Genomic DNA, 25,465 nt, shown 5'->3' on the forward strand with positions numbered 1-25,465 from the left:
GCGATCATCTGTTTGGGATGATCTCCTCAAAGAGGATGAAAAGTTTCTGATTTATTTTCTCCCTGCATATGATAAGTACCGGTATGTTTTGGCTTGCTTAGTTCTCTTTTTTAAATATCTACAAGAATAAAATTAAATTAATTCTTTTGATTTGTAGTACAAGTTACCAACTATTGTTAGATATCATGGATAAGGAGGATTTTTTGTTGACGAGCTGCATTAATGACGATGTCCAGTTGATTGTTTTTTCATCTGAGCTGCTTCATCCAGATGCAAAGGGTAGGACTCTCTCTCTCTCTCTCTCTCTCTCTCTCTCCCTTCTCACTCTCATTATGTTTTTGCAGGAGCTGTATTACAAAATGAACAAGGCAAGGAATTGGAAACTTCAAAGGGACAATTCTTATGTGGAGTGATTCTGGTTGGTAGGAAGAGATTGGGAGAGAGTGTTCTCTCCCAATTGATTTCTTTTCACGCATTATGTTTCTGCAGAAGCTGTGTTAGAAAATGAACAAGGCAATGAATTGGCAACTTCAAAGGGACAATTCTTATATATATGTTGAGTTTAATTAATTATGAACCTGATTTTTAATATTCATATTTTTATTTATTTGATAACTAATAAGTTCAAAACTTAAATTTAGTAAATCATTGAATAAATTCAACGAAAAGTGAGTAGTTGATTTTTTTTTCTTTTTACTATTTCGATTTTTAAGGATTTTTTCCTTGCCTTCTTCAGTTGAAGCACAATTCACTCATAATTGTGATTGCATCAAACTAAATATAACTTGTGCATGTACATGTTTATATGTTTGTGCAATTAATTTTGGGGTCTAGTTTTGTAAAAGTTAATGTATACACCCTAGTGCAATGTGCTAAGCATTTTTATTGGCAATAAACTATGTATGTTCCGTTTTAGTATTCTCAAAGTTTGTCAAATTCAACATACATAATCGATTATGATGACACTCACATTTAGCACTGTTTTTAAAACTGTTAAAAGCGCTTTCAGATTAGTAAAAGCGCTTCTGATTGTGTTTGGTAAAAATGAATAAAAACACTTTTGAGTTATAAAAGCGTTTTTAAGAGGTTTTTTGAGAAGTACATGTCAGGTGCTTTCTTAGGAAGCACTTTCAAATGTTTTTGTATGAACCACTTATAATTTTTTATAAAAATTTATTTGTACTTCTTAACAAAAGCGCTTCCGATAAAAGCGCTAATAAATAAAAGCACTTCTAAGAAACAGTGCCAAATAAGTTAACTCTAGTATCAATGGATCATTTGTCACAATTTAAAGACATTTAACACATTAATTTAATATCTTAAGAAAACTAATCAACGATGGAGCTTCATATTATCATTTATGAAACATGCTCGCACAATGCCGAGTTGCCGACTCACACCTAATTAGGTGCACAGGTCTCTACGATCCCAAAATTGTTGGTTTTGTTTTGAATCAACCATTTACAATATCAGGGGATGGTCCAATTTGGAATTTTCAAATTCAATTTACTTCAAAAGTAAAAGTGTAAAACAGAAAAAGAAAGTAAAAGAAAGTAAAGCAAAACAACAAAAGTACAAAAAGAGTGGGAAGTCTCCAAAGTCCAAACTTCAGAGTAAAAGACAACTAAGTCCAAGCGAAACACGAAGAGACTTTTGTTGTTTTTTTCGTCGTTTTTCACAGTGAGCCAACTTACTCGCTCAGTTCCCATTTTCTTGGTGAGAGAGAGAGAGAGAGAGAGAGAGAGAGAGAGAGAGAGAGAGAGAGAGAGAGAGAGAGAGAGAGAGAGAGAAAGAGAGAGACGATGGAGGTTGGTGGTGTTGACTCTGAGAGTGAGAGCAAAACTCAAGGGAGGATGAGGAGGGTGGGGTTATTATACGACGAGAAGATGTGTAAGCACAGCACACCGGACGGTGATCATCATCCCGAAAACCCAAATCGAATTAAGGTCATCTGGAACAAGCTCCAAGCCGCTGGTATTCCTCAGAGGTAGGCACACACACACACACATATATACATACTTGTGTGTTTGGGTTCTGAGAAAATAAGAAGAAAAGCAAGGGAAAATGAAGGAAAGGAGAAATTTTTTACAAGTTTTGTCATTTGTGGTATTTATTGAGCTCATGGAAGTTCAGTAATTTTATAGGCTGTTGTGTGTGTGTGTGTGTGTGTGTGTGTGTAGTATTTGTTGCTTAAATGCAGTCACATAGTCCCTTCGATTTGAGGAAAACTGATCCTCAAAGCTTTTTCTAGGCTGAAATGTTAAGTCTTTGTGATAATGGGGCCTTAATAGAAAATGGGCTTTGAACATAATTGAATTGTGTTATGCATGTGCATACAAATAGATAAATAGATATATGTATGCGGTGGGAAAGACATTGCTTGCTTGGCCATTTGTTGAAACCAATTCTGAATTCTATTGGAGGCTTATCCTTTCTCAGGTGTGTTGTTTTGGATGCCAAAGAAGCAGAAGACAAGTATATCTTGTCAGTTCACTCGAAAAATCATGTTAATCTGATTAAGAATATCAGCTCCAAACAGTTTGATTCGCAAAGAAATCGGATTGCATCAAAATTGAATTCCATATATTTCAATGAAGGATCATCTGAAGCTGCTTATCTTGCCGCGGGATCTGCCATAGAGGTAATACTTTTGGGGAGTATTCATTCACAATTGAAATGTTCTGGTGGTTCTAAGGGTCCATTGAGAATAATAATTCATGCTTGTTTAGATCACTTTTTTTTTTTGTTTGAAAAAATGAGCATCTAACATCCGCCTTTGGTTTTTGTATTTTTCTTTTGATGGACTTGGGTAATTGAAACTTTATAAAAATATGATAGGACTTTTGTGTCCTTTCTTTTTGGACCTGAATTCGAATTTTTTTGAATTTCCAAGTAGAATTTCCTTTTATTATACTACTTAAGTATTTGAAACTGTTGATTTCTTCTTATTATATTTCCATTTCTGCTTATGTGTTTTGGTTCAATTTTATAAATCATAACTACTGGTCTTTCCTTATATAGGTAACTGAAAAAGTTGCCAAAGGAGAACTGGATTCTGCTGTGGCTATCATTAGGCCTCCTGGACACCATGCTGAACAAGACGAAGCTATGGGATTTTGTTTGTTCAACAATGTAGCTATTGCAGCAAGTTTCCTTTTAAATGAAAAGGTAAGAGCTGCCGTATAGTTATTCAGCAATAGAGTTTTAAGTTTAAGCCTTATCAGTCACTGTTATTTTTGTTCCTTTTCTCTAAAACTTGGAATAAGCATTTTAAAAATTCAATTTTGTTTTCCGCCTTTATTAAGTTGTCATCGGAATTCTAAGGACATGTTCATTCCTTCTACTTGACAGCCAGAATTGGGTATTAACAAAATTTTGATCGTTGATTGGGATGTGCATCATGGTAATGGTACTCAAAAAACGTTCTGGAAGGATCCACGTGTTTTATTCTTCTCTGTTCATAGGTATGTCAGGACTTTCAGCTGATAAGATTTCTTATGCTTGATCATCTAAGTTTAAGAGTACATACACAGAGTTTAATTAGATTCCTTGCTATGAGTATTTTGCACTTTTTTATGGATTTTGTGGCATAATAATCTTTAACTTTTAGCATTCTATCAAATTTATTCTCGTTGAGGCTTTTAGATGCCACTTGTTTTGTTGACTTTGTCTCATATAAGATCAAGGTTCCTGGTTATGGTGACGGTATAGAGCTGTGCTTTCTTTTCAGGCATGAGTTTGGAAGTTTTTACCCAGCTACTGATGATGGGTTCTATACTATGATTGGAGAAGGACCAGGAGCAGGATACAATATTAATGTCCCTTGGGAAAATGGTCAATGTGGGGATGCAGACTATTTTGCAGTTTGGGACCATATTTTGGTTCCTGTTGCCAAGGAATTTAATCCTGACTTAATTATAATCTCTGCAGGATTTGATGCAGGTTGGTGGGTTAACTTGAGTTATACTGTTTTATGCATATCTATTGAGTTCCATGATAATGAGTAATTACATTACCAAACATTAAGATAATCTTCTTTCCTTTCTTCACACTAGAGAATGAGTTTTCTATTCTATTGTTTGGCAACTTGGTGATTGCTAGTGGTAGTTGTCTTTGATAACTTTTCAAGTATCATAATATTTTCAATGAAATTGCTTGAAACAGCTGTTGGTGATCCTCTGGGGGGTTGTCGTGTCACACCATATGGATACTCAGTTATGTTGAAGAAGGTTGTATTGCAATTTAATTTTTCTTTCTTTTTCCTGTTACTTAAACCATTAATGTGGCCTTGATTCTTGCATAAAGTTTGACATAGTTTTAACTTGTGATAACTTTACTTAGGTTTTTTTCCCGTTCCTCCCTAGCTGCCTATTACAGTTGGGCTTGTTTCAATAGTACAATAAAGTCCCTTTCATTATTGTTTTGAAGTGTTTTTCAAGGAAATTTTAGATGCTGTTGTGTTCATTACTTTTATTGTCTTTCAGTTGATGAATTTTGCCAATGGTAAGATAGTGTTGGCTTTGGAAGGAGGATACAATCTCAAGTCTATAGCAAACTCAACGCTTGCCTGTGTTGAAGTTCTGCTAGAGGACAATCCTATGCTTGGGTCTTCAGAGGAATACCCATTCGAGTCGACATGGCGTGTCATACAAGCGGTAAATAACAATTGGTACTCTTTTGGTTTTGGTTGATATCCTTTCTGTTGGGTCATCCCTTTCTTCTTGTGTCGGTTCTAGCTGATTTTCACATCTTCTATTAATATGCTTCAAAATTCCTTGTTTCTCTAATGCATATGCAATCTTCTTTCCAGGTTCGGCAGAAATTAAGTGCTTTCTGGCCATCACTTGCAGATGGATTACCAGAGAAATTAACCAATCAAAAAACGCCTCTAGTTCCGGTACGTTTCCTCTTCTCTTTCCAGTCACGCATATTCGTCGTTGTTGATCACACTTAAGGTTAGGATGTCAATACTATGCAAAGATTTGATTATTTTTCAACCACTTTTTTTAATGCAAGGTAGAAACCTTTCAGTAAATTTGGAATGCATGATTCTCTCTATCTCTATCTCTTCTCTTGGTACTTGATAGCTATATCTTTTGTTCCCCACAAACAGTTCTAAGATAGTTGTTTTGCAATTCTAGTATATTCTGACCTCAAGCTCTGATTCTGAAGTGGAGGACAACGAAGGTCCAAAAGTATCTGAACATCTTGAGAAGGTTCTTCAGGATGTTATAGAGCCCCTTTCGAAGTTAAAAGTTGATGAAAGTATTCAGGGTAAATTGATAACTGAAATTTGGAAAATGCTTTCAATGTTTGTTTAATTCATATGATGAGCTGTGAACTGAATCCAGATCTTGTGGCAAGCAATTCTTCCACCTGGAGGTCAGAGCTTTCAAAGGTTGACGTCTGGTATGCCACTTTTGGATCAAATCTGTGGTTAGAAAGATTGCTTTGCTATATTGAAGGAGGGCAGGTAATCCACAATTCCAAAAACTTCTCCAGTATTGACATTATTTATTTATTCTTTTATAGGAAACAGATAATGAGAGTGGACCAGAAGTCCACACAAGATACAGCCTCAAACTACAGTAACCAGACTCTAATATGGACATTAAATAGGAAACATACTCTAAGCATTTTATAAGCTTAAGCTTCTATACTTTCTGACAGCAGTTTAGTTTCTTTATATCTGTACTGATATGAGATAATCAAGTTCCATCTGCTGAAAAACTGAGTTGGTAGTTAGTCGAGTGCCTTGATCTAGCCACTTTACATAGCTCCTACTTCTTCTTGTACTTTGTTTTTCAATTTCAGTTTTTGGTTTTTAATAAAAGATTTGTGGCAGTCTTTAAGGGAATAGCAAATGGTACAATGTGCTTACTTCTGAATTTTGATGTCTTGCCCATTTTCTCTGTGCTGCCCCTAATGTTTTGAAACAACATACTGTGAAGCTGTCATTCTTTTCATTCGTGTCCCCCCCCAACCCCTTGGGTGACATATTCAAGATTATTTTCAGGTGGAAGGTTTGCATAAGCCATGCCTTGGTTCGGTGGATAAGACTCCGCCAAAGGAAATTATGTGGAAGACTTTCCCTCACCGCTTATTCTTTGGTCGTGAATTTACACATTCATGGGGTCCTGGAGGAGTTGCGTTCGTTAATCCTGAAAGCAATACCCAGGATAAGACGTACATGTGCTTGTATAGGATTACGTATGTTATTTCTTTTGACTCAGTTCTGTCCTACTGTTTTGTCTTTTTCTTTTGAAACATGGCACTTTTAAAATTGGATTTTCTACTTGCTTGAATCCGGTGGAGTTGTTGCTGAACTCAGTTTTTCTCACAGGCTCGAGCAGTTCAATGATGTGTTGGTTCAGGAAAATCACGCAAGTTATGTCATGAGCTCTCCTTTATTTGACTTGACTGCTTTGAACTCAGTCACAGGTGAAGAGCCTCATTCTATGCAGGTTCACATAGAGGTATGTTGAATTTGTTATGCCTCCCTATTTTAGAATTGCACAAGCATATTCCTATTTGTTACACTTCTTACTGTGTGGATTGTGCTTGATTTTGTTTCAGAAGGGTTGGTACCGAAATGTTGTCTACTTGGGCAAGGAGCATAATATTCCTATATTGACTATGACGTATGCATCAAAGCTTTTGTTTTTCATCTTCATGAATATTCCTATGTTTTCTTGCTGATTTATTTTTGAAATCTGTATGATTTTTAAATTAACAACTCAACCCATTTGATTACATTAATTAATCATGATGTAGTTGTACACAATCGGAAGCGGAGGGCTTCAAATCTGGAGAGCTTGCCTTGCGTGTACCGGCCAAAAGTTATGTCAACACAATAGTGAAAGGCCTGGTGGAAGGAAAGCAGCTTTCACAGGAGGAGGCAATGGCTTACATACAAGAGGCTTTTACTAAAGCATTGTGATGGAAACTATTCATCCTCGCATATCCTTTGTAAATTTAACGTTATTGCTTATACTAAAAACAGTAATTGATGCACTCCTGAGGGGCAAGATTGCAATCTTGTTGAGATGTTCTAGTATTTGATATTATTTGATACACTAGATGGTACCTTGCAATGTATCATATTGGTTTCTCTATGCCTTCCAGGCAGATTATCAAGTTAAGAACATCTTTTCTCCCTTAGTACCTTGGACAGATGTATATTTCTTATAGGAAAATTCCCATAAAGCCAAATGGTTGCCATTGATAATCGTTCTGATGCTTTTTCGTTTCTTTTTTGTATTATTCCTCAAAATTCTCTACGAAGAGTTGAGACCAAGACAATCTCTTCCACAACAGAATACAGAATTAAAGAGAGAAATTAGAGACGGACCTGATCTATTACTTTAGTCTATAGTGATGATAATCATGACAGAGTTTTGAGGCTGCCAAAGTATCTTGTATACAACAATACTCTCTCCTTTCAACACTAGATATTAGATCTAAGTATTGGTAGCAATTGGTTTCTAAAAGTTCCGCAGCTACGTTTTGATATCCCTTCTGTTGTGAACACTTGCACCATATGAAACCATCAACTTGAAAGGATTAAACATTTCAAAATCATCCAACAAAAGACCACAACATGTTCCCGAGACAAATCAATCATACTTCGAAATAATGTCATTTATAAGATTATACATAAATTGTTCAAAAATTTTCTCAAAATACAAGTAGAATGATGATGTTTTGTCATGTCACAATTTCATTATTTTTTGGTGCACAGGTTGGTGAATTCACAAATACTATGAACCAAACCAGCAGACTGCTTCGGATACATACCCTTTATGATAAAAGAGAATCCTTGTATCTGTACCATCCGTTCAAATCATCAAAAATAATAGGATGCTACCTGCAGAGACCTTGTCTATTTCTGCAACCTATCAAGATGAAAGAATGCTCACAATAAAGAATTGCCGCCAATCAATGTCTACAACACTCTTCTATGGTTGATGAATCACATCAGGCCAGTATTCAGCAACTGTTCCCTCATCGATGCTTCAGCGAAGCATGTCCTGTGTCCCCCAAATGCTTATGTAACCTATTCCTGTCATGATAAAACCATCCAAATCCAACTAATTAATATCTATAGCAGCAAACTATAATTGACACTCAGATGTCAAGGCAGATCAACCAGGAGTGGATGCAATTCTTTGCATCAGAAGGGATATAATTAATTACCTTGATTCGAAATCCTCTCCGCATGCCTCACATACATTGCTAGAATTCTTTGGTGTTTCCTGATTTGAGATGATATATCAATCATTAATAAATGGAACAAAACAAGAAATGAGCAGCAATGAATAAGAAATAGCCAAAAGTCATTATGTATGAAAATCAAAGTATCCAGTGAGACCTAAATTTGGCTAAATCAAGCACCTGAAATGTGAAGCATAAGAAATATCTTTATATAATGGATTCAGAACAAAAAAGTGTCAAGTCGTAGCAAGTAAAACTTCGGAAACAAGAAGCATTCGTCAATCAAATAAGAAGATTTTCAAGTTCCATGTCAGCATTATAGTCTTTGAAGACTCTTTGACGACATTACACATCCAGTTTTCAACCAAGGGTAGTCGAATCTTATCCTTGTTTTTATTAGCTAAGTACATCAGAAACTGCAGATTAAACTTTGAAATTAAGGTTCATACTTCATACCACACAAGCATTTAGAAATTAGGCATTCAATGTGAATTGACAAACTCATAAGCCAGTAGATTATATCTACAAATTATGGTCAGCATATCATAAGTTGGGTGACAAATGAGCATTGGTGATGCAATAAAGCTAATTTAGTAAGCAACAAGATTACCTTAGCTTTCTTCCCTTTGGATGAATTCTTTGATTTGCTGTCTGCCTCTTTCTTCACATTCCCTTTCTTTTCAACAGTTTGCTTTGAGGTCTTTTTCTTTCTTGCTAACTGATCATCCCCTTTGTCATTACTATCATCTTCAGCAATAGAATAAGATTTGGATTCCTTTATATCTGTATTATCATGTTCATTAATTTCCTCACTCTGACCATTATTAATTTCAGATCTGCCAACCTTTCTAGCTTCTCCACCACTCTTCTTACTCCTATCTTTCCTCACTCTTCTTGTGCTCTTCCGGTTATCATATTCCATTACCTCATCGCGATCATTCTCCACAGGAATATTGGTCACCAAGGAATCCTCAACCTCAACCCTAAAAGCTGCATTTTTCCTACTCTTTCGCCCGGACAGCATTGCTTCAAGTACACCCATTTCATCCTCATCCTCATTCTCATCGACATCATCATCAAGCCCAACTGCCTCATCAACCTGTTCCCGCTCATTTTCATCACCAACATCATAAAACTCATCCTCCCTACCACTCACTCCGACCCCATCCTCCTCCTCCTCCCCAATCTCCAACCCCTCTCTAATCTTCTCACCTAATTCATCAACCCCATCATCCACCTCACCCTTTTCCTCACCCTCTCCCTCCTCCAAAACCTCTTCATCCCCAATCGACTCCCTAAACTCCGCAACCTTATCGCGGTGCTTCTTTGACTGCTCGTGATTCTTCCACTGCTTCTCACTCTTAAACTTCTTCCCACACACCACACAATACAATTCCTTTCTCCTCCTACCCTCCTCCTCCTCCTCCTCCTCCTCTATTTCCTCAACTCCATTTCCTTCCTCTTCCTCCTCAGCCACTTTCGCCCACTCCGGCTCCTCATACACCATAGCTCTCTCCAATTTCTCCTTCTCCAGCTTCCTCTTCCTCTCTTTCTCCTCCTCCCTCTTCCTCTGCCTCTCCTCCTCCCTCTTCACCATCATATCCCTCACCCTGTTGTCCATCTTCTTCACAAACCCCGCCAAACGCCGCACCGTGTCGTTGTACTCTCTCTTCGCCTTCTTCCTCGCCTTCTTGTTCTTCTCCTCCATATACCTCCTTGACCTCCGGTCGATACCTGCCATTGCATCATACTCGTCCACCCAGAAGAACTCCATAACCGTACAAAACCCAAACCAGTAGTTATAAAACGCGGTGACCTGAGCATAAGGACTCTCCAAATTCCCCATAGCCGGAGCTTCACGTACAGTATCCAGCCCTAACCCTAATTTCTTAACGTAAGTGAGCTCGTTGGCGTAAATTTTGTTGAAAAGATCCGAATAGACCTTGTAGAAGCCCCGACCCGAGTCGGAGTAGCCGGTATATACGGTGTTGGAGAAGAAGGAGAAGAGGTTTGGGATGACTGAGTCGGGGACCGAGTTAGCTGATTTGGGATCGGCGAAGAGGATTTGGTTGCGGTGTGAGTCGTACCAGGCTCGCTCTTTGGGGTCGGAGAGGACCTCGTAGGCGTGGGCCAGCTCTTGGAACTGAGCCGTGGCTTCGGCTTGGGACAAGCCGGATTGGACGAGCTTGTCCGGGTGGCGTTGGAGAGCCAGCTTCCTGTAAGCCGACCGGATCTCATCGGCGGAGCAGTCGCGTTCGACACCCAAGACCTCGTAGTGGCACCGCCTCTCCGATGAGGCCATGTTTGTTCTGTGCAACTTGCAAGTGTGTGAGGGACTCACTTATATTTAAAGCTTTTAAGTAACAGGGGTATTTATGTCTTTGTGGAGTTGTCTCCGCAACGTATGCAATTTCGCTAGGAATCCCTACGGACTACTACGGTAATGTCTGTATTCCAGTATTTTTCCTTTTGTTTTTAACTTCCTTTGTGTTTCTATTTTTCGCTAATTATAGTTGGTTTCACTTTCACTTCACCAGCGGATAGGAAAACCACTGCTAATAGAGTAATAGTCCCCAAAATAGTACATCACAACCAACTTGAAAACTAAGAAATTTTTTCTTTTTAATGAAAACAAAGTAATTCTATACATATAAAAATATTATTCAATGTCTCATCCAAAATCTGTAAATTGGATACATGCCACAATGCCCCAATCTGTGCAACAAACCAGATGGGTTGGAGTTTCTTATGCCGGCCCTTGTAAAGGTGATCCCTTTTTCTCTACTGATAAGCTAGCAACTTCTTGCATGTTATCATCGCTCAATCCTTCATTGAATTGGTCTCTGAGAAATTCTACAGCCATAAACGTAAGAGCTGAAGCTGGAACATACCATGTGATCCTGGGGATGCTACCTCTGAACATTCCCTGTGCTCCTTCAGTCATCCATATGCTGCGCATTGCATCCAACCAGCCGTTGTACCTAAAGTTCACAACATAAAAAATAAAAAAATTGTAACGAAAAAATAGACAAGTCATTGGAAAATTAATTATAACAATAAAACTAAACTGATACCTCAAGGTTGATCCCTGCACTTGCAATCTTGTTTTGATCACATCCAAGGGAGTGGTAAGATATGAACTAATGCCTGTACAATTTAATGCAAGTATAAATCAGCCTTCATGCAGTACTAATTGCTGAATCCAATTATAGAAGACTTAAACCAGCACCAAGTAGGACGAAGTATAAGCAAAGGTACATACCACCAGCCAATCCTCCTAGTATGAGTCCCTCCACAGAGCTATTAATATGGAAATTCGGATTGCGTATGTATTTTTGCTTCCCATACTCTGTCAAATCTTTCAAGGCTTCATAGAACATAACCTGCATAGTGCAGACGAAACCATGATTTTTAAACAAAACTAATAAGATAGAAACAACCAGAGCTTATTAAAGAAAAGCAACAGAATAATAACCATTAATTCATTTAGAGACCAAAAGTCTAACTGCCTATGATTCATCAATGATTAAAAGCCAGTATATATGATTTTCCTTTTTTCTTTTTTTGGACAAAATAAAACAATAAATTAGTTAGGGGAATGCATTGTTAAGAAGTTACAATCCTATTTGAATGAATATTTAGCTATTAGAAGTTTTAATCCTATTTGCCAGTGTTTTGAGACCTAATCACACTGACAGAAACATGAACATTAAGAAGCAATTGATGTAAAGGCCAAAAAAATAAGCGAGACCAATCAAATTATCACAATTCAACGTACCATTAGACCAGCAAAAGGCACATCCCTTGCGAGCGTGGACCAGTATCTGCCAAATGAATGAAATATAAATCCACAGCTACGCAAGAAAGTTAATAGTCATAATTCCAATATGCCTGATGTGTCTTTGTCTGAGTGTTGTGTATGGGAGCATGCATGGATGGGTCATGGGTGGGCAGGAAACAGCCTCCAGTGTTTTACAGTGAACTATCGGAATCATGGTGAAACAGGATTGCATGAATTACAACCTCAAACTAACCAATTCTTATTTTTATTTATATGTATAGAAAACACAGATTTTATTTAATGAAAAAAGAAAAATGTTACAAGGAGGATAAACGAGATGTCCATCTAAATCCTGTTAACATCCTAAATTCCAAACACAAATTACAATCAAATTCTCGTGACACACACCGGTTGACCTAAGAGGCCAACAGTCCTCGAGACCCTTACTTGTTTTATCCCCCACATAAATAAAATATGGAGAGGAGGGCGGAAGAGGCGGAAACATGATATGAAAATGATCACAACTTTAAATATTAGAGAGGTTGATTTTGAGATATACCCTGCAAATAAACCTTTTGGCCCCTGCTCCTTCCATATTGAGCAGCCAGCCTGGAACATCCCTGTATAGTAACCATACATTTGGTTACCAGGCTTCATAGAGACATTATCTTTCATGATAACAGAACTCCAAGAAGTCCTTGTGCCTTGAACCTGCATGCGTTGCTTCATCACTTCACATGGAACATATACAAAAGAGCCAAGTGTATCTCCTGAAATACATAAGGAAAAGGGAGAAAAGGAATTTTGAGTCCCCTGAGGCACTTGACCACTGAAGAGTCCACAATAATTCAAGTTGCTAATACTAACACTGAAAGCCTAAAAGGGCCTCCATACTTAAATGAGAGCAGTATGAATGAGATAAAACATTTAAGAGCTGCAGAACAGCTTACCAACAGCTCCAGCAATGAAATGTGCCCAATGTCCCCCAAGGCTTGGATGTGATTCTTCAATCCACTTTTTGGTTGATTCTATGACACCAAAATATGTTGCTCCAGTTGCAAGAGAACCAGTGATACCAGGAGCTATACCTCTATAAAAGCCTACAGCATTATTAGTTAAGATGAACCACATGCTATGAGAATGAACGAACAATCGGTTCAAAGTCCAAAACACGTGAGTATCTGCCTGGTTACTTATAATTTTGTGATGAAGAAAAAAAAAATTATTAAAAATGTGGAAAAATGTAGTGTAAACATGTTGCGTGCAACACAAATAGGACTAACAGGTTGAATGCAAAAACTACAAAACTGCTTTGAAAAGAAAATGAAATACCCCTTAATCCATCAGCAACCCAGACTGCTCGTACCATCTGCAGTATGCCCTTTTGGTTCTGCAGGTATGAACTCAATTATTAATAATATGGCATTTGCAAGCTAATCTAGTGGAAAGACTTTAGCAATCAAAAAGAAATACCAGATCCAAAACTCAAAAATTTACTTTCTCCCATATAATTTATATCAAGTTAAATTTATCATCTATGTGATTACATAACAAATAATTCATCTTTACCCATTAGCCATGAATAAAACATCTGTAACATCTATACTTCATGATCATACCTGACTTGCACTAAGAATAGCTTGGCTTTGAATACGTGTCTTTACAGTGTCAATCGGATGCAGCATTCCTTCCCCAAAAGCCCCGGCAATACCTCCCCACAAAAATTCCCTCCAAACTACATTAACAGATTAAAAGATCAAACTTCATTCCCACCAATCTATTTACACATTTTACATTTCTACTGTGCAAAACATTACAAACCCATAAGTAAACAAAGTTTCAATACACATATTGGCATATACATCCCCCAAATTTCCAAAACCCTGATTTATTTTCTTGCCCAAAAATATAGTCTGGCAATTAAATAAAATATTTCCCTTCCTTTCTACTGCTGGGTGCATTAATTTACTTATTTAATGAAAAACAAAATATAAAAAAAACCTTGTGTTTCATCTGCTTCAAATTCAATCATGCATAGCTAGACTTGTATTTAAAAGTCCAGTAGTTGCGTTTAGCTAGAAGATGACCCGATTATTCCAATTTCCAAATAATCGAAGTTAAAAATATCGAATTTGAAGGCTTACCAAAAAACTGTTTCTGGGTTGTGTTCCCTAAAGCATGTCTTTCGCTCGAAGCCGAGCTCTGTATCGCCATTGAAGTAGCTCTCTCTAGCTCCCGGTTAGGGTTTATGGACTTTTTAAAGTGGGCGGGTACTTTAGTTAAAGAAGTTACAACTTTTTTTAACGCGATTTTATCTAAAAGAAGTTCTCCAAATTTTAAGATTTTTTACTCTTTTGTTACTTAGATGGGAAAACTCTAGAGTTTAAAGAAGAAAATGTTTTACTGACCATATTTTCTTACTCAAACGGAAGAATATGTCCCTTTAGAAAATGCAACTTTTTTGGTAATTGGCTATTGATTTAATAGTATTTATTTCCAATTATCGATTTAATAGTTTTTTTTTTTTTACAATGTTCAAAACGAATCCGAAAATGAAATGATAGAATTTGAGAGGTGTTCATTTAATTGGTATAAAAATTTATTTGAGCCTAAACTTCTGGCTCATTCACTAGCCCAAAACCAAGGGAGTTGAGATATGAAACTCAGGCCGATAATTCGAATCCAGAGTTTAAACTCTGGTCTAAAGTTTAAGTCATGTCTCTTACATCCTAAAGCTCACATTCAAACACGAAATCCAAACGGTCTATATTGTGCATTGTATAACAAATTTTAAGTGTGGAACCTAAGTTCAAGACTTTAGGCCCATATATAAATAAACTATGAGCCCTATACTCCAATTCCCGAGTCAAAACTCCGAATGATTTTGTGGCACAATTCATAAATTTGATTTGGTTAGATTTTTCAAGTTTACATATGTGTGATTCGTACAAATCCTATAGTAGATTTGAGTTGAAAAAAAAAAAAACAATAAGGTCAACAAGGGATGAAAATGTGTATAAGAGGCAATGTAAGAAAAATGAGAATGAGAGAAAATTGGTTGGAAGCTCTTGTTAGTACATAGGAAGGTGGAGACTATTCGCCAAAAAAAAAAAAATGATAAGACGAATAATATAGAGGGTATGATGGAGTAGGTGAAAATGTTTTTCTGATTAATGACGAAGGGTATGAGTAAGTGAGAGAATGTGAAATTTGATAATCACAATATATCTATATTAATTATATTAACGTAATTGGCCACATATACTAAAATGGCACATAAGATATCACATTAGGTGATACTAATATATGGTACAAAATTGTGGTCCTTCTAGCCTTAATTTACAAATGTAGGGAGTGAGTTCATCTAATATGGCCTAGTTTATGACATTTGTTCCTTATTTTCATTTTAAGTAAGCTTCAATTTTGTCTCCTTAAACTTTCACCATTGTGATACTCACTAAAACATCTTGTATGGTCATCAAATTATAGTAAGTGTGTGCAAACGTTTAACTTGATAAAATACCTCTTAGTTTTTGTTCTTTACTAAAACACTTACTATTATTCGAGGATCACAATAAGAAGTTTTAAAATTTAAATTACCAAAATGCCACAACAGTCAAAATTCAGGGGCCAAAATTGAAATTTATTTATCTTTTGTACCCCGATATGACATTTGGTTTTGGATGGCGTGTCCACACCGCAGCATCATAATACCTCGTCGTTTTGGCATCGCCCCCTTGTACATAGCAATCCTTTCCTTGGTAGAAGGATTTTACGCATATAACCCAAAACGCCTAACATCAGCGAGAGAGTGAAAACGTCCCTGAGCTCGCAGCTCTTGTTATAAGCATTCGGATCCGAACATTCGATTCTAGGGTTTTCAGTAATCGATCACCAATCGCAAAGCAATGGCGATGGCTGCTCTGAGACGAGAAGGGAGACGTTTCGCCCCTCTGATCTCCCCCCATCCAATGGCCGCCGTCCGATCCTCTCTCATCCCTGCCGAGTACGTTATCTTTTTTCAAATCCGCTGTGTTTCTAATCCTTTTGTTTGTATTCATATTGCGTTTGGTTTCTGAGAAATTTTGTGACATAGAAAAAGAAAATTAAATAGAATGTGGATGTCAATGTTATGATGGGTTTTGTTAATTGGTGACTAATAACAGATGATTTATTTTTATTTTTTTTTAAACTTAAAAGCATTGCAAAGGTCAGTGTTATGTGGAAGACTGAAATCATTTTACTAACTATGAAAGCGAAAAGCAGCCATTTTTGGCTTTGGTGAATGAAAATTTCAGATGTTGCTTGCTTTTACCCTGTTTGGATGTGCTGTTTGATAGCGTTATCTTTATATTAACAAGAAAAATGTTGGAGAAAATGTGTTTGGTGCATCTGAGCTTTTGGAAATGAAATCAAGGGCTACGAAAAACACATGAGTAATAAGGAAGTGACACAATACCTTAACTTGCAATCAACAACTGAGAACTAAAAATTAACTCTAGGGGGCATATTTAACCACAAATAAACTGTCAAAACTTTAAAAGCACTACGTTTTTTCTGCACTTGTAAATGTTTGCCACACATATGCTGAGTCTCTTGCGTTTGAGTAGTGCAGTTGATTTGCTTGGTAAAAGGTCCCGGTATTTTCTTCTTCTTTTGGGTTGGATATGGGATGTGACACACAAACCATGTTCCGTGAAGACTATTGAATATAATGTGGATTTATAAAATGTAGTATACGTTTGGGTAGTTACACTTACACTATGCATTAAATTAATATTTTTATTTGGAAATACGGGAAACCTTGGATGGGGGACCTGTGAAAACCTTATATAATGCATGAAAATGGTCAATGATAATTTTATAATAATCATTTCTTATATGTCTTGCCATTGTTTTCCGTTACTTCTGCACTTGGAACAACTAACTTGTTTGGTTTGGTGGCAGGGAGCAGGTCCCTCTGGGAGTGCGCTCAATTTCAACTCAAATAGGTAAGAACCATTGTCAGCAATTAGTTATTATCTTTTTCCTCTTTTGTGATAGACACTACACAGATTTCTGGTGAAACAACAATAGCAAATGGTAATGTGGTTATTTTTGTTAATCCATTGTGCATACAGTTAGAACCCGGATGAAGAGTGTGAAGAATATCCAGAAAATTACAAAGGCAATGAAAATGGTTGCAGCCTCAAAGCTGCGAGCAATTCAAGTTAGAGCTGAAAATTCTCGTGGCCTGTGGCAGCCTTTCACAGCACTTCTTGGTGACACTCCCAGTATGTTACAAGCATACCTTTTCTGTTCAAGTTTATATAAGTTATTTGACTCCTGTATGTTTTGATTTTTTTATAAAAATAAAATTTCATTCATATTTGACATGGTCGTGGCCTTTCAATTTTGTCCTTTATAGCTGTAAGAATTTGTATTATTATAATACTCATTCTCATTGTACCTGCACTCTTTTAGTGTTCATTGTTTCTGTTCCACATTTCTTTTCCTGCTTATTCCTTTGCATTGCTTTTGAAGTCTTTGTAACAACGAATCTGGCATACAAGTAGCATAATTTAGCAGTGCTCATCAAAAATTTTTTGTAGCTCATGTGGATTCTAACTGTATTCCCTACTCACATTTGATGGACGTGTAATCAATTATTTATTAGATTATATTCTTATAAAAGGAGAATCCTACATTAAGAATAGCAAAGAGTGTGTTCTTTATGAGTAACTAGCATGTAGGTAGTTCTCTCACTCTGTTTTTTTTATTCTTGTTAAAGTCGTGGAATCTTTGACAACATAATTTCAGTGTTGTAATATGTACTCAATCTAGGTGCATAGTGAACTGCAACCAATTTCTTGGAAAATTATTCTTCAACCTTTGAGTTGAAGTCTGTCAGTTTTCTCCTATTTACGCTAATTTGTGGCTAACAGGAGCGACGAGTGCACCAACAAATTTGTGAATTAATATTTTAATTCCTTAATGGATTGACTGTTACTCTTGCCAAGTTTTAGCTCAACTGAATATTGAAATTACTCTGCACTTTTTATTGATAATACTTGTGCATTAAATAGGTATTTGCTGTATTTCTGTTATTTGTTTTCTCCCATTTTGAGGAATAGGTTACTTTCTATTTATTCATATTGATATTGTCTTAAGTTGCCCTCATTGTGTATTTTTGTGTTTTCATGCTAGGCGTCAAAGTTAAGAAGGATGTTATTGTCACCATCTCTTCCGACAAAGGTTTATGCGGTGGGATTAACTCTACTTCGGTCAAGATAAGCAAGGGCTTTCACAGGTTGAATGCAGGTATTTCTTAGGATCCAACTAGCTGATTGTTAGTCTTTTGATGTCTGCTAAGTTTATATCCTACATCAATTAATATATATTTTTTCTAGGTCCTGACAAAGAGACAAAATATGTCATTTTGGGGGAAAAAGCAAAAGCTCAATTGATACGTGACTCAAAGAAGGACATTGAGCTATCCATTACTGAATTGCAGAAGAATCCTTTGAACTACTCCCAGGTTAGTATTTGCTGTTCCATGCCACTATACCATACAAGAAAGAAAACATGTTAATGTGGCAGTTATTTATTATATCAAATATATAATATATTAATGTTGCAGTTAGTATGTCTGATCCTTTATACTAACAAAGTTATTAATACGGCATCTATTTTTCATATAAAAATGTACAAGTTCTTACCATCATTTTCTGTGCTTTTTTCAGGTCTCTGTTATAGCTGATGACATTTTAAAAAATGTTGAGTTTGATGCTTTGAGAATCGTCTTCAACAAGTTTCAGTCAGTCGTCTCATTTCTGCCAACAATGTCCACTGTATTATCTCCAGAGGTAATAAGAATGCTTCAATTCACTAAATGCACACTTTATCTCGTCTTTTTCATGTTTGAATTTCTGGTTAGTGGATATTTGATACGACATTATGTAGATTGTGGAGAGAGAGTGTGAATCTGGTGGAAAGCTTGGCGACCTAGATTCCTATGAGATTGAAGGTGGTGAGACAAAGTCAGAAATACTCCAGAATCTGGCAGAATTCCAATTTTCTTGTGTAAGTCTTTCCGTTGACGCTAGAGACTTAATAATTTATTTGTGCAGGCAGTAGTTGGGAACTTGGGATTGAATGCATTGTTATGTGCAACACTTACACGGTTATAGTGTTCACTTTTGATCAACTGTTTATTGGCCGTATTTGTTAAACTTCAGTGTCTTCGGAATTGAATACCTCAGTTACTAGAAGTTAAAAATATCCATATTCTTATTCAATAGTTTTCTCATTTTGGTCTTGCCTTAGGAAGCTGATGCTGTGTGTGTGTTCCTGAGGGGCATTCCCTCCATGTTTTTGTGCAGTGTGTATTATGTTTTCCTGAGGAACAATGCCTGTGTGACTGGCCAGTACCCACTACTCAGTATTAGTAACCCTTTTCTAATTTTCTTATTTTCTACGGCATGGAAACCATTCTTTTTGGGTCCACAAATGGGTGAAACATTGTTGTAACTCCAAATAAACTCTTTATGGATAATTATATGCTGTAGATTTCATGTTGTACAAGTACTGTAAATTTGGCAATGCTTCTTATAGTGTATTAGTTTCTGGAGTAATTATCCTTTTCCCCCAGTCCTTTAATGAGCAGCAGTTCCCCGGCACCTATACTAGGAATTGATGCTCTTATCTGATGCGCATAAGTTTATATAAGAAACCTTTTCTTCTGCAATTCAAAAGTCTCTATTACTGAATATGTTTTATTGCGTTTTACCCATATAAAAGAATTTCATATTTTGATCAGGTCTTGTTCAATGCGGTGCTGGAGAATGCTTGCAGTGAGCAAGGAGCAAGGATGTCTGCCATGGACAGCTCAAGCAGAAATGCTGGAGAGATGCTTGATCGCCTCACACTCACTTATAACAGGTATCTCTCTCCCTCCCTCTCTCTCTAGATGTTGTCTAGTGTTTCTGTATGTTTTCTTAATGTTCTTTTTGTCTTTAAATGACTGATGATTGTTTATGTGCTTATTTGTAACAGAACTCGTCAAGCATCGATCACCACAGAATTGACTGAGATTATATCAGGAGCATCTGCACTAGAGGGTTAATTTATCTGATGGTGACGAAATAAAAATGTGGTTTGAAGTTTAAGATGTTACCTTTGGGAGTCATTTTGTTCTAATAATTACTCCAGGGTCAAATTCTGGGAACTAAAAATTATATCAATGATGTTTTAAATTGATGGCTCTGAGATTTCTTTTTCTTTTTAAGTTCCGCACTTGAGAAATTCATCTTAAATGATTGAGAATTGTAAAAGTTGTATCCGTTTCATTTTCTTTGGGCACAAGTCTAATGATTGTTGGTAATCAGCTTTCTCTTCTCGGATACCATTGTTGGGGGATCAAAGAGAATGCTGTGTGTGACTGTTGGTGTGTTTGGATGACAATAATTGTCTTTGCCACAATAGTTGGGCCGAGTTGTTATTTACAAATTCTTGTTCATATTTTGTATCATTTATCTGATGAAGAAACTGCCTTATAGTGTATGCATTTTGCAACTTTTTAAATTACACGGTCTCAAGCCTCAAGTGGAGATCGAGTAAAACTATAAGAACCAAAAATATAATTTAGCTCAACTAATACGCAGATGCCAAAGAATTCCATTAACTTGTTTGTCCATTTTTAAACCAACTATATATATAATATACATTTGAACCTTGATTGGGTGGTTTTGATTCTTATGACCATCCAATTTTTGGATTTGGTACAACACAGATCGACATTATAACCAAATGTCTTATCTTAATAATTCTCCTTGTGAAATACAAATCTTGTTGAGGTTTTGGTGGAAAATTTGGTACACATTCTCTCCAACTCTTTTGCTAAGGCTGATGGGCCACAGTAGAAAACCCCTGTCCAAGAAAACCCAAATGTTCAATTAGCATTTAGCAGCAGTGGTTGTCAAGAGAAAAGAGACTCATTTCCTTTTGACATGGTTGTTGCCTTGTTGGCCAACACGCTACACACTCTACAGAATTATAATGCACTTTTTTTTTTCTCTGTTTTTGATGAGAATTTGCTTGCGTCTCACCAATTCGTGCTCCTCTATGTCTACGTGCCAATTTTGAGAAGATGTTGAACCAGTTTGGTCTGGCAAAATGTGTGTGTACCTGAAAATTCCATCAGAAATATGATCTCTTTTTAACATCCAAATATAGTTTTCAACTTTTCTTTAGGCGTATGACTATCAGCAAAGATAAAAATGCTTTCCCAGATAAACCATTCCCTCTTTGTTCCGTTTCTTTAGGTGATTCAGCAAAGAAGACAAGGAGACAAAGACTATTGGTACCCCAAACATGCACCATACTAAATAGAACCAATGAAGGAAACTTTGGTTAGGACACTCTTAACACCATAAGAGGGATAAAAATAAAGGGTTTATGACATACATTTAAGTGTGCAGGTTGCTCTAAGCCTCTAGCTAATTATGCAGGTCAAGTATTATGATTAGTTATTGTAACACAGTACTTACCGGAGTCCGGGAGACAAAGTCAATACCATTTTTGGCATGATGCAATGCTTGTATAGCGCTTATCAAAACTGAGCGTGCGTCCCCCTCTTGATACACACAAGTTAAGAAACTGTGCATCTCTACGACAGACTGAAGGGTGATCACCAAAAGTAATTAGAATGGTAAAACTTATTCATAGAAGAAAACATACAATTAAAGTTAACCTTTGGGTTGTACCTGCTTTTGGTTAGAGTTTGATATTTCCTTCATGATGTCTCTAAACCAGTCGAAGGAGCTTTGTTCTCTTGTAACCCAATAAAGATAGGCTTTCAATGGAGCCTTTCTTATGCTGCATTCTCTGCAACCAGTCTAAATTAAGATACCCAAGAGAGGAGTTTGTTAATTGTTGAAAAGTCAATAGCTTGGAGATCAAATTTCTCAAATGAAACACAAAGTATAACCAAGCCAGAAATGTTACATGATCACAACGTGGTTTTTCAGCACCATTGACAACATCTTTGAGGATGCTAATGAAAGGTGTAGCACCTATGCCTAGACCAATTAAAACAATAATATCATACTTGACATGGTCTTGAGAGGCAGCACCATAGGGCCCATCAATGTATACTTTAGGATAACCCTCGACTCCAGACAGTGTTGCCTGTATAAGTTCAAAAGAACAATCCCTGAAATTTTGAGGCATTTTATCCAAGCTGAATTGAGATTTGGAATTGGAATTGAGTCTTTTCATTAATATTCCCAATATTACCTCTTGGAAAAGACTGTATATTTGGTAACTCCAGTCTCCGGCAGTTCTAATATGCACACTTAGGTAGTCATCTTCTGGTCCTGAAGTTAAGGAAAATGGGTGCCTGACAATGAAGAAAGGAGAAAAACAGAATTCAAAATAGATTGGCCTAGTTGCTAATTTGGACAGTTGAAAATCCAAGGGCATCCAAAGTAACTTTTAGTTGATAACAGAATTCTGAAACAGATGAATGCTTAGAGAAGTACAATACAGACTTACCATTCAAATGGTGAAATTTGAGGGCACTGAATGAATATGTACATGCCACTCAGGTACCTAAAACCTTCTGGTTTTTGCAATTTGAGGGACACCACTTTTCCTGGATAAATACTTGCCTGCACAATTGTTGACACAAAAAAGAAGTAAACAGAGGGTTGGATTCCCAACTAGTTGCTATTGCAACAATTGTGAATTACTGAAACTTTACTAAACCTCAAATTAACAAGGGTAATGTAGTATTGGTATATACCTTCAAAATTTCCACCTCATAAAATCCTGATCTTATGGCTCGAAAAACTCGTTCCCCGGTGTATAACAGAACTGGAATGACAATGTACATCCATGTCTGCTTAAGCAGATTCTTAACATTAAAACTCTGAAGTTAAAATTCCAAATACATGGGGACAAAATGAAACATTTCCTGGGGAAGGGTAAAATTATCATATTAATTCGAAGGCTTACCGTTTTTTCAGTTACATTGTCTGTTAGGAAGAGGAACATAGAGTGAACAATGAGCAATGCATATACAGGAATGAACAAGTGATGGGAGTACCAGAAGGTATTATATCCTGTGACATTCCTGACAGACTTTGGCAGTGAAGGTGATCTCCGGCGTGGCCATTTTGTTGCTAGTGAAAATGCTATGGTCATTAGTATCACCATGACAATCCCTGTTGCCACCTCCTTTGTGGCCAATATTTCAAAGTATGATGGTTGATGGTACCCAAATCGGGCAGCTATTGTTTGCCGGAAGATTAAACGATCAGAATCACTAATTCTTGGAAAATCACAAGCAAGGTGAGCCCCACCATGTAGGATAACTCCAACTACTATCCCTCCTGCAATCAGCTACATATACACCACAAACATAAGTATAGAGTGCAATACATAATGTTGCATTGTGTTTGTTAATGTTGAGGATAGAAACCCACATCTCAGACCAAAAAAGAATCCCACATCTCAGACCGAAAAAGAATCCCACATCAGAAATTTATAGCATTGCATAACAAAACTAAAAGATTCTTAGCTATAGCATTTGTCGAATCCAAGTTATAGCATAGGTAAGTGTTCTACCACCAAAGCTAAGTTATGAGCCAAATTACCTTGTGGAAGTTGATATTGTCATTAAATGGAATGATTGAGCTGATCCAACGGCTCTTGCGAAGCCACGTAATTGTATTACGACAAACAGGAAGGAGAACTAGAGCCATGTTGAATTTCAGGGTTTCAGCAGCACCTTTGGCAGTGGATAGGCAGTACCCCATGACTTGAAAAGCTGCTCGGTGGCGATATTGAATAAATTTCCAAGTGAATAGTGCAATGCATACCATCAACCAAAACAAAACTATCCATGCACGTCTCCAATAGGATCGAAATAAAATTTCAGTCTTAGACTTTGGCTCTTGAAATGGGTCCAAATTGTGATATGGTTTATGTCTGATTGACAAGTGATTAGTTGAAAAGGAGCCCTTTGAGAAGCTCACTTTGAAGAGAGTCTCAAATTGAGGGAGCTGCAAAAGTTAGTGACAAAGTTTAAAAAGTCAATGTGTATGTCATAGTGATTGGCCCAGGGGTTTTAACATGGTACAATCTGCAGAATTAAGATTCTATTAATTCTCATTTCTCAAAGAGGGAATACCTCAATATAGCCCTGGTTTTGAGTGTCAAGAAATTCCATGACTAAAGCAGCATAGTCCTCTGCTTCCTCATTGGTCAAAGACAACTTATTTGTAGAAGCACTTAGTATGATAGTCTGCAACAGTGGCCAATATTCCAAGCAAACCAGCAAACATGAACACAAAATTGTTGCTATGGAAATCAGTATACTTGAAATTATAACGTTAATTACAATCATGTGGCTCTAAAAGAGTGTTTTTCATGACACAATTACCTGCATAATATCTGTCTCAGTTATTCTTCCATCCATGTTTCTGTCACACCTGAAAAAAAATTGCAACCTTAGAAAATGGTCAATTAATTAAAATCTTGCCATAAACAATCATTATTATATAATATGAAGCTAGCTAGGCATCTTATTGAATTTAAATGAGGATTATTACAGGTCAAAGAAAATCTGTATCCTCGAATTGAAGCAATGGTCAGTCAAACGACACCAGAAACTATGCAGTTCTCCTTTTGGTATATGAAAACTGCAATCCCTTCTTCCCCTTAAAGCTCTTAGTAGCTCACTAGCAAACTCTGGTGACTGTTGCATCCCTACCAAACATGAATCAAAGTATACATAAAAGAGTTTTAACATTAATAAGTAAATGCTAGAAACTATATTTTCTGATCATTTTAGTTGACTAGCGAGTAGACATTAATTATGTTAACCACACAAACATATATATAAACACATTTTTAGCCCGTCAATCATGACCAACTCAAATTTAATGTTAGGTTTGCTCACCTATACACAAACCAAAATCAGACCTTTTTATAACCGGTTCAACCCCATATCCGGTCAAGGCAAGCCGGTCATACCGCTCCTCTACATTCTTCCACTCCATCCCACCCTTCCCCATGAGGTCAATAAATCTCAGCCATTCAGTGGCTGACCCCGCCGTGGATGCCTCCCCATTTTCTGGCATATAATGCTGTGGCCGGTTCACAGCTTGCAGTGGTAACTCGGTTTTATGAGGTTCAGACCAAACCGGAGAGACAGGAAGAGGCACAATGCTGGCACTGCAACAAGAAGAAGAAGAAGAAGAAGAAGAAGAAGAAGAAGATGAAGATGAAGATGGTGAAAGAGATGACTCAGAGGGTTGTTGTTGAGCGGTTTGGGGCTCTACATGTGCCTCCATTGATGGGTACCAAACTAGCTATAGCAATACTTGGTGATCAAATTTTCATGGGAATTGAAGTGTAATCAAATTTTCATGTTTTTGCCATGAATAAAAAGAGAGTGAGTGGCATATATATCATTTAATTAATTTG

The 25,465-nt window shown here is 36.8% G+C and overlaps 5 protein-coding genes across 7 annotated transcripts; 2 read left to right on the forward strand and 3 right to left on the reverse strand.

The window, feature by feature from the left end:
- The first annotated feature begins 1,802 nt into the window (after positions 1-1,802).
- HDA05 (histone deacetylase 5) lies at positions 1,803-7,157 on the forward strand. Of its 2 annotated transcripts, none has more exons than XM_086256877.1 (14): positions 1,803-1,987; positions 2,440-2,641; positions 3,022-3,168; positions 3,352-3,464; positions 3,731-3,942; positions 4,165-4,229; positions 4,485-4,655; positions 4,811-4,897; positions 5,142-5,274; positions 5,352-5,473; positions 6,017-6,210; positions 6,344-6,476; positions 6,577-6,641; positions 6,775-7,157. In XM_086256877.1, exons 1-14 carry the CDS (start codon positions 1,803-1,805, stop codon positions 6,938-6,940), a joined length of 1,995 nt encoding a protein of 664 aa, XP_086113003.1. In that variant the 3' UTR covers positions 6,941-7,157. The 2 variants fall into 2 exon arrangements, with proteins under 2 accessions (XP_086113003.1, XP_086113004.1); XM_086256878.1 differs by having other exon boundaries at positions 5,178-5,274.
- A 466-nt stretch (positions 7,158-7,623) lies between these two features.
- LOC147275049 (DNAJ heat shock N-terminal domain-containing protein) lies at positions 7,624-10,544 on the reverse strand. The gene is made up of 3 exons (XM_086257484.1): positions 8,825-10,544; positions 8,197-8,255; positions 7,624-8,062 (listed from the first exon to the last, which is right to left on the reverse strand). The coding sequence occupies exons 1-3, from the start codon at positions 10,514-10,516 to the stop codon at positions 8,005-8,007; spliced, it is 1,809 nt and encodes a 602-aa protein (XP_086113610.1). The 5' UTR covers positions 10,517-10,544; the 3' UTR covers positions 7,624-8,004.
- A 256-nt stretch (positions 10,545-10,800) lies between these two features.
- LOC147275050 (Mitochondrial substrate carrier family protein) lies at positions 10,801-14,287 on the reverse strand. The gene is made up of 9 exons (XM_086227459.1): positions 14,140-14,287; positions 13,615-13,730; positions 13,328-13,385; positions 12,946-13,095; positions 12,555-12,765; positions 11,993-12,038; positions 11,477-11,597; positions 11,289-11,361; positions 10,801-11,195 (listed from the first exon to the last, which is right to left on the reverse strand). Exons 1-9 carry the CDS (start codon positions 14,207-14,209, stop codon positions 10,961-10,963), a joined length of 1,080 nt encoding a protein of 359 aa, XP_086083585.1. The 5' UTR covers positions 14,210-14,287; the 3' UTR covers positions 10,801-10,960.
- Positions 14,288-15,761: 1,474 nt separating this feature from the next.
- On the forward strand, positions 15,762-20,492 carry ATP3 (gamma subunit of Mt ATP synthase). Its single transcript, XM_086256455.1, has 9 exons — positions 15,762-16,001; positions 16,943-16,986; positions 17,116-17,268; positions 18,182-18,295; positions 18,385-18,512; positions 18,718-18,840; positions 18,938-19,057; positions 19,794-19,915; positions 20,030-20,492. Exons 1-9 carry the CDS (start codon positions 15,904-15,906, stop codon positions 20,097-20,099), a joined length of 972 nt encoding a protein of 323 aa, XP_086112581.1. The 5' UTR covers positions 15,762-15,903; the 3' UTR covers positions 20,100-20,492.
- Positions 20,493-20,684: 192 nt separating this feature from the next.
- Positions 20,685-25,332, reverse strand: LOC147275052 (respiratory burst oxidase homolog protein F-like). 2 transcript variants are annotated; one of them, XM_086227823.1, is made up of 15 exons: positions 24,939-25,332; positions 24,589-24,745; positions 24,420-24,468; positions 24,168-24,281; positions 23,632-24,039; positions 22,991-23,377; positions 22,779-22,874; positions 22,529-22,644; positions 22,271-22,373; positions 21,980-22,162; positions 21,739-21,870; positions 21,523-21,651; positions 21,075-21,160; positions 21,014-21,018; positions 20,685-20,902 (listed from the first exon to the last, which is right to left on the reverse strand). In XM_086227823.1, exons 1-15 carry the CDS (start codon positions 25,330-25,332, stop codon positions 20,793-20,795), a joined length of 2,469 nt encoding a protein of 822 aa, XP_086083949.1. In that variant the 3' UTR covers positions 20,685-20,792. The 2 variants fall into 2 exon arrangements, with proteins under 2 accessions (XP_086083949.1, XP_086083948.1); XM_086227822.1 differs by lacking the exon at positions 21,014-21,018 and having other exon boundaries at positions 21,082-21,160.
- Between the last annotated feature and the right edge of the window lie 133 nt (positions 25,333-25,465).

Source organism: Dryas octopetala, chromosome 9, assembly GCF_963921425.1.
Source record: "Dryas octopetala chromosome 9, drDryOcto1.1, whole genome shotgun sequence".
Taxonomy (NCBI): domain Eukaryota; kingdom Viridiplantae; phylum Streptophyta; class Magnoliopsida; order Rosales; family Rosaceae; genus Dryas; species Dryas octopetala.

Excerpts from the sequence above, each read along its gene's own strand:
- HDA05 (XM_086256877.1), top strand. The coding sequence starts at position 1,803 with ATGGAGGTTGGTGGTGTTGACTCTGAGAGTGAGAGCAAAACTCAAGGG. Across the intron at positions 4,656-4,810 it reads CATGGCGTGTCATACAAGCG|GTTCGGCAGAAATTAAGTGC; the intron begins GTAAATAACAAT and ends TCTTCTTTCCAG. Across the intron at positions 4,898-5,141 it reads AAAAAACGCCTCTAGTTCCG|TATATTCTGACCTCAAGCTC; the intron begins GTACGTTTCCTC and ends TTGCAATTCTAG.
- LOC147275049 (XM_086257484.1), bottom strand. The coding sequence starts at position 10,516 with ATGGCCTCATCGGAGAGGCGGTGCCACTACGAGGTCTTGGGTGTCGAA. Across the intron at positions 8,256-8,824 it reads CCAAAGGGAAGAAAGCTAAG|GAAACACCAAAGAATTCTAG; the intron begins GTAATCTTGTTG and ends ATCTCAAATCAG. Across the intron at positions 8,063-8,196 it reads GGAGAGGATTTCGAATCAAG|GAATAGGTTACATAAGCATT; the intron begins GTAATTAATTAT and ends TTATCATGACAG.
- LOC147275050 (XM_086227459.1), bottom strand. The coding sequence starts at position 14,209 with ATGGCGATACAGAGCTCGGCTTCGAGCGAAAGACATGCTTTAGGGAAC. Across the intron at positions 11,362-11,476 it reads ACTAGGAGGATTGGCTGGTG|GCATTAGTTCATATCTTACC; the intron begins GTATGTACCTTT and ends TAAATTGTACAG. Across the intron at positions 11,196-11,288 it reads GTGCAGGGATCAACCTTGAG|GTACAACGGCTGGTTGGATG; the intron begins GTATCAGTTTAG and ends TGTGAACTTTAG.
- ATP3 (XM_086256455.1), top strand. The coding sequence starts at position 15,904 with ATGGCGATGGCTGCTCTGAGACGAGAAGGGAGACGTTTCGCCCCTCTG. Across the intron at positions 16,002-16,942 it reads TCCTCTCTCATCCCTGCCGA|GGAGCAGGTCCCTCTGGGAG; the intron begins GTACGTTATCTT and ends GTTTGGTGGCAG. Across the intron at positions 18,841-18,937 it reads CCACTGTATTATCTCCAGAG|ATTGTGGAGAGAGAGTGTGA; the intron begins GTAATAAGAATG and ends GACATTATGTAG.
- LOC147275052 (XM_086227823.1), bottom strand. The coding sequence starts at position 25,332 with ATGGAGGCACATGTAGAGCCCCAAACCGCTCAACAACAACCCTCTGAG. Across the intron at positions 22,645-22,778 it reads ATGAGGTGGAAATTTTGAAG|GCAAGTATTTATCCAGGAAA; the intron begins GTATATACCAAT and ends ACAATTGTGCAG. Across the intron at positions 22,374-22,528 it reads CAAATTTCACCATTTGAATG|GCACCCATTTTCCTTAACTT; the intron begins GTAAGTCTGTAT and ends CTTCATTGTCAG.